The sequence below is a fragment of the Rhinolophus hipposideros genome (genome assembly GCF_964194185.1).
Source record: "Rhinolophus hipposideros genome assembly, chromosome: 2".
Classification (NCBI taxonomy): Eukaryota; Metazoa; Chordata; class Mammalia; order Chiroptera; family Rhinolophidae; genus Rhinolophus; species Rhinolophus hipposideros.
In genome coordinates, this window is record NC_138048.1 from 51,887,091 (window position 1) to 51,897,087 (window position 9,997).

A 9,997-nucleotide genomic window follows, 5' to 3' on the forward strand; every position below is an offset into this window, starting at 1 on the left:
GATCTTCCTCTTTTGTGCTCCGTAATAGCTCCTTTCTATTTTCCCACTGGATCACAATACCTATGTATGTGTCTATTCCTGGTAACTTTTAAGTTTTTTGTACAAATACACCATGTCTTGTTCATCGCAGTATCCCCATGATCTGAACAATGCCTGGCACATAGTAGTTTATCAACAAATACTGAATTTATTGGTAAGATTTCATTCACAACTCAAAAAAAACTACTTCCCTAAATTTCTGTTCAAAAGTCATTATCACCTTTTGAAATAATTCTTTGATACAGAGTTTTCTTTTGATATATCTATAACACTTGCAACCGACTACTTTTCCTGCCAGAGAACTTAAAAAGATTTTAATGCTAACCCAAGCGAAATGTATTGTAGAAAAGACTATGAATGGAAATTGGTCACAAAGCCAAATACCACACACACCAGTTTCTATTTTCTGTAACAAATATGCATTCATTCAACAACTTGAGAGAAATATTAAACTAAGGTCCCTTCTACACAACTGAGATTTTATAATTTCATTAAGTATGTGAATGCCTACTATGCACAAAGCTTTAGAATTCTATACTCGCAAACTCTTGTATTCTTATCAGCCTCTCTTTTCTATTCCCTCACATTGTCTGTCCTTACCTTTTAATTGCCTGTTTATTTTTACCTATTTTGTATCATCTATATATCCTTTTTCTCAAGAATTATTCTTGCGCCTTTCTCTGGATATGACTCACAATTCTGGACCCAGATCTTCAAAGCTTGAAGGGATCTCCAGGACTTGCAGACTAAGACAGGACATCGGTGACAATTAGGAGAAATACAAGACGATTTTGGAACCACTCAGAAGGTAGGAGTTTGGGCATCCCCCCAACATTCAGAACCGCCCACAGCACTATGAGCTTTACTCATCAGTGTCATCGCTGCCTATTTGACTATGAGCTTCATGATATCCGGAACTACGTCTCTCTTACTGTGTTTTTCCCAGTATTTATAACAGGCCCAGTATTGAGCAGAAGTATATTTAAATGTTAATTAAATTGAACTATACTGAGATTAAGTAACCTACACAGAGTCACTCAAGTCAGTGAATAAAGTGGTATTCAATTAAATTCAAAAAAAAGAATTATTCTGATTACATCTGTCTATTTTGTGTAGGTGTGGATGGATGGCAGCCCAATTGCTATTAATGGGTAATGCCACGGTTCAAAACATTTTCAAAAATTGTACTTCTAGAATTACCTTCAGATCCAGCAGCACATTCTTTCCTCATATTTGGGGAATTGATATGACTTTTAAAAGCAGTCAGCAGTCATTCAAAGCCATGTATGATGAATAACCAGGGAGAGCAAACTGAGTAATATTGTAAAATGTAGCAGAGTATGACAGGACTGGTTTACCACATAACTTCAAATGAGTCTAACGACATAAGTCGCAGAGGTATTAATATATATATGTTCTCAATGTGATTACTTCAAACAGCATCATTTTCCTTGGCTACTTGCTTATCAAAAGAGTTTGATTATGAAAAAAATGTTTATGATATAATGTTAACTGAAAATTTCAGGATTCTAAATTATGTATGCTATGATCCACAATGTAAAAATAAGAAAAAATATTAAAAATAAAAGTATGTAAACAAGAATTGGAAGATAAAATGTAAAATATTGTTGTGAAAGTGGATTAGTTTTTCCTTTTTTCAAAATTATTTCATGTGATATCTTTTTAATAATTTAAAAAATCATAGTCCTTACTTCATACTCATGTATCATACAGAGTGAGATTTGTTCTAGTTAGTGAGAAATAAGACTTAAAAGTCTTTCAGTTTTCTATTCTATTTCTAAATGCCACCGAAAAGGTAGGACTTACATTTTTGAAAATGCATTTTTGCAAATACATTTTTGAAAATTCTTTTACCAGAATGTTGAGCTTCCAGGTAAGTAAAACTTTTCTGAAATCAGAGCATAAGTGCTTAAATTCAGTTTAATTCACCCAGCAATGAATAATTATCAAATACTCTTTTATCATAAATACAATTTAAAATATATGCAGAGAGAACCCCAAAATTTCTTTTTAAGATATGTGAAAAAGACTAATGGGGATCAATCATGTTTCTAAAAGTTAATTGCTATCTTTTAAAAAAAAATCCCAAAAATTAATATAAGTTCATAATACATTAAAAACAATCTGAAGTACTTTTTCTTTTGCAGAATTCCAAATACTTTGTTCTACTGAGGGTCTCCAACTTGACTCATAAATAGAAAGGCCTGTGTCCAGGAAACAAGCCATGTAGACTAGCAGACAGAAACAGATTTAAAGCAATTAAGTGAGTCACTTCATCTTACCACACTGGGTTTTTCTCTATGTCTACCAAAACTGTTGCATTAGAAGAAATAAAGTGAGATTAAAACAACATGAATTGCTGAAGGGGTGGTAATTAGCAGAAAAAACTAAAATTAAACAGATATCATCTTAAACCACTTCTATAAAATCTGAATTAAGATTAATAATGATAAATATTTCAATATCTGATTCACTACAAAGATTTTTCTATATAAACATAATGCAATATTAACTTATGTAGACAATAATTTCTAATTTTCCCAATCACAATGATCTGCTTAGCCACTGGGAAATGCATTACATCTTTAATATAAAAGTCCAATCACAAAAGTTTAAAAACATTAAGAAAAGTTATTCCACTCCTCATCTCAATTTGATTACAAATTTTCCTTTATCAACTTTGATGTGATGGTTTGTGATGTTTCATGCCCACAAGCCAGATAATGCACCAAACATCTAGTTATTATTGCTGAGCAAAACATAAAACTAGCTTTCATTATAAAATGGCAACCTGTATATAACCTGCAGTAGTTAAAACAATTTTTAAAAATTTACTTAACCAGGTCTTGCACGTCAAATTCTGCGTACTTTAGTAGAGGAAACGTTCTCTGCATCTAACACATTACCAGGAAAAAGTATATAGATCTGTTAAGGGAGGGAACTAACATTCTGACCTCCTTCCAAAGTGACAAACTAGAACGGCAAAATTACACTCAGGCACATGGAGTACTCTTCTCTCAAATCACTCCACAGAGAACTTCATCATTTGCTCCGCCCTCTAATAACTCATGCAAAAAAAGTTCAGCACCATCAGAGAGAAGTCAGAGAATTCATAGAATGGCTTAGGGCCTTTCCTCTAGACGGTTAGAGGTTGTGCGTGTGCCCTTCGCAGAGGACCAAAGGAAAATAAAAACCAAGGGTTTGGGGGATACTGACATCCAGAAACTGATTTTCTCTCAAAGAAGTTTCTGCCGCCATCCCTGTTTTATCGGCAAGAGGCCCCGGCGCCATGGTCTCAGTCTTTCTGATTTTATTATGGGGAGGTGGGAAACGCCACCCAGGATTCCTCCAGGCCTTCTCTATTAATGTTTGTGTGTGTGTGTGTATGCGGGGGGGGGGGCTCCTCCTCATTCTAATCTTAAAACCTCGGTCTTGAAGGTACTCCTCAACACACACACCCCTTTCTGGCGGCCTATCCCACGGGATCCGTGAAGGCGCTGCCGAACCCACCAGCCTCGCCGCGAAAGCGGGAGGGCCCCAACAAGCCAGGGCCACGGCGATGGCTCCAAGGGGCCCAGAAAAGGGAAGGGCAGGCCAGGGACGGGGGAGAATGACCTGGCCGAAGAAGAAAGGAAACAGGAGGTGAGGGGATGCACTGCACCCCAGGGCTGCACAGAGAAGAGATGACGATGAAGGAGGAGGGCGGTGGCCCGGGTGCGGCCCCCCACCATTCCCGCCCCTAGGTCCCTGGGCCGGCGGGGGCGAAAGGGCTCGGCCCATTCCCGGGGTCTGAGCTGACAGAAGCGGGGGGGTCCCCCTCCACACTAGGAGAAGACCGAGGACCAGGGTTTGGGATACGTGGTGGGGGGAGGGCAGTCTCCCGCCTGAACCGGAGACCCGACGCCGTCGTCGCCTCTTCCTCAGGAGGGAGGACGCGAGCTACGGGGAAAAGCCCGAAGGAGGAATGCATGAAGGTAAGGGGAAGCCGAGGGTGGACGGGCCGCCCGCTCCAGACCCCACTCTCCACCTTCCGGTAACCGCGTCTCTTACCGGTGATGGCGGTGAACTGCTGAATTAACCCCTTCAGCGCCGAGGACGCCGCGGAGCCCCCGTGGGCAGCCATCTTACCGCCGCCGCCGCCGCGGAACAACAACACAGACACACACGGACCGCCCTCCCCCACCTCGCCGCGCAGTTTGCGCAGGCTCATTGACCGCCCCCAAGCCCCGCCCCTCACGTCCCGCCCCGCCCCCCTCCGGCGGTCGGCGCAGGCGCACTTCCAGGCCGGTCCAAGAACGGTTTCTGCTCTGGCCGTTGGCTGTTGTTGCTCCCTGCCGTCGCATCCTTCTTCTCAACCTCTGGTGCCTTCCTCTGCAAGCTCCAAGGCCAATCTCATAGACTCGATATCGGTTTCTGGTTTCCGAAGGAAGCTTCTGGCTCGGCAGGTAGTAAGTAGGCTCTTCGCGTTTTAGCTTCACAAGTTTTGACAGACCCAATTACCGATAACAGTTTTTTTTTTTTCTTTTTTGGCAGGTCCATAGCCCTCTGCTAGGTTTCCTGCAGCTCCCATCAAAATACAAAGCCCACATCATCGCACTGAAACGACCTTCGCACCTGCTTCCCAACCTCTACACTAGTTGCTTAGCGACCCATCCAACAGAAGTAAAATACCAGAACCCTTCGTGCCAGTAAAGCACTGGGTGCAGTCTGACACATGGTAGGTTTTAATAAACTGTTTCCTTCAGTAAATCTGTCAACATATGTCTCCCCTTAAGGTTTCACTTAGTTTCCTCCTATTAAACGAGGAGGTGTCATTTATGTAAAAAGAAAATAGGTATATGTATATACACTAGAGGAAAGAAATGTATAGAAAGGGTACTGGAAAGGTGTCCTCAAAACGAGAGGGGGGCCAATAGAAGGGATGATGAAAGGGGACTTTGAGGTTTTTATCTTTTATTTTTAAACAAAGGTAACATTAGCATGATACTGATATAATTTAAAATTTAAAATAAAGTTATAGGGGTGCTCTCAAATCTGATGATCCTCCATCTTGAGAGTAAAGTTAAAAAGACTCTTTAGGTTCTAACCTCCCACCTCCCGCTTACCACCTCCCATCCCCACCCACACCCACATATTTTACATCTACATAGGAAAATGGCCCAATAAAAGATTGGATGAGTCATCTGGAGAATTGACCCATCCTAAGAGACTATAAATATGCTATTGGAGCGAATTAAGAAGTAACCGAGTCAAATCAAGGTAACTAGGATTATACAGTTTCAGGAAGATATTGGTTTATAAGAAAGCAGACTCCTGATCAAGAGCATTGTCAGTTAAATGACAAAGATTGATCCTGGCACCACCTTTCAGGTTGCTGCAGTTTATGGGTGGGTTGAGGAATTCCAGGGATCAGTCATGGATTTGGGAAACTGTTTGCTTCCCATTGACACAGAGGTGCAAAAAAGGGAGGGGAAAACCAGAGCAAGAAACAATGTGATCTCTTCCTTCTTAAAGGCCTTAATCCTAAATGCCGCGTCACTTTAGCCAACAATGGAAAATCAGGCTCCAAATAAAATGGTATAATACCATTGACTACAAAAACTAGATAGTTATTACTGCACCTCCATTAAATGGAGAGGCTAACAATGAGATCTGTAGGTTTATTTCCGAGGTCTTAGAATTCAAATATGGTGATGTGATTTTTAGGTTAATCTTGTGAAAAAGTGGCAAAGATTGTGGCATCTGCAACTCTAGAAAAATTTTGTAGAAATTAAAAAATAAGCTAAAAGAAAATGAGGCAGGAAATTAATAATGAAACCTTGAAAAGCTTTTTTGGATTATTAAAAAATATAAAAGAGCTTTAGAATTACAAGAGAATATGTTTACATACATCCCCAGATTATGGACAATACGTTTTTTAAAAAACATGGGTCACTATCAGAAAAGAAATTAAATTGCAAAAATTTTATATATTGAATAATAAAAAATTGAAGCTTTAGATGACAAAGAGCAAATATTTCAAAGCTAAATCTCAGTTACTATTTGAATTATATCACTAAATTATTCTAGGATTTTGTTTTTAATTTTAGTTCTGGTTTTAATACTCCCTGCCTCAAAACGATTTGTTAACATGTTACTGTAATTTAATGGATGACAGAGTAAATGAGCTACAAGGGATATTCAACATAATCTGATAAAACATTTATTTTATCGTGACTCTCCTGAAATTCAGAGTTTGAGAGAGTTGTTCAAGGTCACATAATGGTAGGGTAGAGTCTGGAATCCAAATACCTTGAATCCTAGATAAATGTATTATACTTTGATTGTAAATTAAAATGACAATATTTATTTTGTTTAAAAGAACAGATAACTCCTTTTACCTCGTTGCGCCCGAGGGAGCAAGATGGGTCACCAGCAGCTCTACTGGAGCCATCCACGAAAGTTCGGCCAGGGTTCTCGTTCTTGCCGCGTCTGCTCCAACCGGCACGGTCTGATCCGGAAATACGGCCTCAACATGTGTCGCCAGTGTTTCCGTCAGTACGCGAAGGACATAGGCTTCATTAAGTTGGACTAAGTGAACTTCCATGAATGAATCATCCAAGCTAACTACCTTTCAGCAGAAACAATGTCAGATCTTTGTACATAAAATAAAAAGGCTTCAATTAAAAAAAAAAAAAAAAAAGAACAGATAACTAGATTACATAATTTTAAAAATTAAACTATATGCTATTGACATAAGATATACCTAAATATAAGCATAAAGTTGAAAAGTTAAAAAAGATATATAGAGGTAATATTAAGGAAATGAAAGCTGCTGTGGCTATATTAATTTCAGACAAAATACACTGTAAAGCAAAACATATCATTAGAGATAAAGAGGGGCCCTATATAATGACAAAAAGAACAAATCACCAAGAAGATAAAATAATTCTAAACCTGTATGCACTTAATAACATGGTCTCAAGTGTATATAAAGAAAAATTAATGTTTAAAAAGAAATTTGACAAATATGCAATTATACAACCCCCTTCTCTCAGGCAAAAGTAGTAAAGATACAGAAAATATTCATTCTATTCAAGCACATGTGAAACAAAATAAAAATTGACCACAAAGCAAGTCTCAGTAAATGTCAAAGAATCACTATAATATAGAACATGTTCATGAAATAAAGATCAGTTAAATTAAAAATTAGTTTAAAAAGAATAACTTCAAAAAACAACAACTCCTATACAACTTGGAAAGTTGAAAACAAACTTCTATATAACTAATGGACCAAAGACAAAATAAAAATGGTGTATCATTGAGAGTCCCAACAAGTAACAGATGATCACTCAAATGATTTATAAAGGACCTAATTTTAAAGGTGTGGGCAGGATATATGGAAATAAAAGGACAGTGGAGGATCTGGGACTAGCAACAGTTGGACAGTCACAATATCTAGGTTCAAAGGGACAAGGAGAAATAGGAGTTGCTGGAATCCCAAAGGAGAAAGAATTGTAAGAACAGACCATCTTTTAAGACGCAGGGCCTCTGTTAAGGGATATAATCAGCCTGAGGCAATATCACAGAGAAGAGACCAAAGAAATAATACCCTGAGCTCAAGTTCCTCCTCCAGAAATCCTCGCTGGCAAAACCCAACAAGAAGACAGAGGGCACAGTCAGCCTATGGGGTGGAGAGTACGGTGGAGAAAAGAGGAAGTGAGTGGCTTTGTAGGGGCAAAGGGAAATTGATAGAGTCACAAATGAAAAGTGGAAAATATTTAAAACTGAATAGTCATGGAAACACATATGAAAATTTGTGGAATGCAGTTTTTAACAGTACCTAAAGAAAAAACATGTAAACTTAAATGGTTATATTGGAAAAGACTAAAAAATGAGTATGAGGTGTAATCAAACAATCTGGTGACTGTTTAAATTTTAAAAAATTATTACAGGGCCAACCGGATGGCTCAGTTGGTTAGAGCGCAAGCTCTGAACAACAGAGTTGCCGGTTCATTTCCCACATGGGCCAATGAGCTGCACCCTCAACTAGATTGAAGACAACCAGCTGCCTGCCGCTGAGCTTCCGGTGGGGCAGCCGGATGGCTCAGTTGGTTAGAACTGGAGCTCTCAACAACAAGGTTGCAGGTTCAATTCCTGCATGGAATGGTGGGCTGCGCCCCCTGCAACTAAAAATTGAAAACGGCAACTGGACTTGGAGTTGAGCTGCACCCTCCACAACTAGATTGAAGGACAATGACTTGGAGCTGTTGGACCCTGGAGAAACACACTGTTCCCCAATATTCCCCAATAAAATAAAATAAAAATTATTACAGCAAAAGACACATTGCCATTAATCCCCCTCAAAATACCCCCCCACCTCTTTGAAGCACTTATCCCATCTTTCTTGCCACTTTCTGAAGCAGTTCTGGAAGTCCTCTTTCATGAGTGTCTTTAGTAGTTGTGCTGTTGTGGTTGCCTTGATGTCCTGAATCAATTCAAAACGTTTACTTTTCATGGTCTTTGTGACTTTGGGGAAGAGCCAGAAGTCACACGGTGCCAGATCCAATGAATCAGGTGGATGAGGACACACTATTTTTATTTGACAGAAATTGGCATATACCAGAAGCAATGCGTGACACAGAACTTTGCTATCATGGAGGATGATTTATGGCACACTTTAAAACACACCTCTCCACCGTAGCTCACACCCAACTGACTGCTCCAAACAAACTGAGACTTGTCACAGACTGTTACTAAGGTTCGACGTGCTGCTTCCCATATTGAATTGGAAATCCCTGCCTTTCCATGGAATGGCACTCGACAGCAGCATTCACCATATGTTTTGATCACAATGGAAAGGCTCTGTGTCACACATAGCTTCTGGTACGGCAATTTCTGTCAAACGAAAACATTATGGTATGTCCTCATCCACCTATTCACTGGATTTGGATCCGTGCAACTTCTGGCTCTTCCCCAAAGTCAAAAAGACCATGAAAAGTAAATGTTTTGAATTGATTCAGGACATCAAGGCAGCCACAACACCATAACTGCTAAAGACACTCATGAAGGAGGACTTCCAGAACTGCTTCAGAAAGTGGCAAGAATGATGGGATAAGTATGCTTGAAGTGAGGGGGAGAACTTTGAGGGGGATTAATGGCAAAATGTCTTTCACTGTAATAAAGCTTTTTAATTTAAATATTCACCGCATTTGTTGATCACACCTTGTAGCTCAACATCTAATCAGAAAGTTGATAAAGGAACAACAGAGTAAACCTAGGGAACTTTGAGGGGGGAAATGCAGAAACCAATAAAAGAAAACAAAATACAAAAAGGATCCATAAAACCAAAAGCTTGTTCTCTGAAATGACAAATAAAATTTAAATTCTTTGATTACCTAAATTAAGAAAAAAAGAAAGACTATAAAGAATAAAAACAGGGACATAGCAGATACAGCAGTGATTTTAAAAATAAGAGAATATTATGGACAATTTTATGCCAATGAATTAAGAAACACAAATATCTGTTCTGGAAAAATATAATTTACCAAAATTGACTTGACTATGAATAGACTGATGACAATTAATGAAATTGAATTCACCACACAAACAAAAAGATCCAGATGATTTTCCAGGTGATTGCTACCAAAACAATTAAGCAACAGATGATCCAAAATTTATAGAAATTATTCCAAGAACGAAACAAAGGGACACACAGCTCCTTCTATGAAGCTAGCATAATCTTAATATCAAAACCAAACAAAACAGTAAATGAAAGCTCAGCCTCACTTATGGTTACTGAAACAAAAATGTTAAACTAAACCAAAATTTAGAAAAGTCCTGTTACACACACACACACACACTCAGACATACATATATACTTTTATTTTTAAATTGAATTTGTCTCAGGAATGCAAGCATAATTTTATAGTATAAAGGTCCTTCAATGCAATTCATG

At 38.8% G+C, this 9,997-nt stretch overlaps 2 protein-coding genes across 5 annotated transcripts in view; one reads left to right on the forward strand and one right to left on the reverse strand.

Annotated features, from left to right (window-relative positions):
- UBXN7 (UBX domain protein 7) overlaps positions 1-4,336 on the reverse strand; it is a 51,404-nt gene extending 47,068 nt beyond the window's left edge. Inside the window, exon 1 of one of the 2 annotated variants that reach the window (XM_081074580.1) lies at positions 4,111-4,336. In XM_081074580.1, coding sequence (XP_080930706.1) covers positions 4,111-4,270 — 160 coding nt within the window. In that variant the 5' untranslated portion in view covers positions 4,271-4,336. The remainder of the gene's footprint in view (positions 1-4,110) is intronic. The other variant, XM_081074581.1, reaches the window with a different exon arrangement.
- LOC308508238 (small ribosomal subunit protein uS14) lies at positions 4,321-7,169 on the forward strand. Of its 3 annotated transcripts, none has more exons than XR_013994998.1 (3): positions 4,321-4,505; positions 4,594-4,777; positions 6,422-6,724. XR_013994998.1 is itself a non-coding variant. In XM_081074602.1 (2 exons), exon 2 carries the CDS (start codon positions 6,464-6,466, stop codon positions 6,632-6,634), a length of 171 nt encoding a protein of 56 aa, XP_080930728.1. In that variant the 5' UTR covers positions 4,652-4,777; positions 6,422-6,463; the 3' UTR covers positions 6,635-6,748. The 3 variants fall into 3 exon arrangements, 1 of the variants encoding a protein (XP_080930728.1); XR_013994999.1 differs by having other exon boundaries at positions 4,342-4,508; positions 6,422-7,169; XM_081074602.1 differs by lacking the exon at positions 4,321-4,505 and having other exon boundaries at positions 4,652-4,777; positions 6,422-6,748.
- The last annotated feature ends 2,828 nt before the right edge of the window (positions 7,170-9,997 follow it).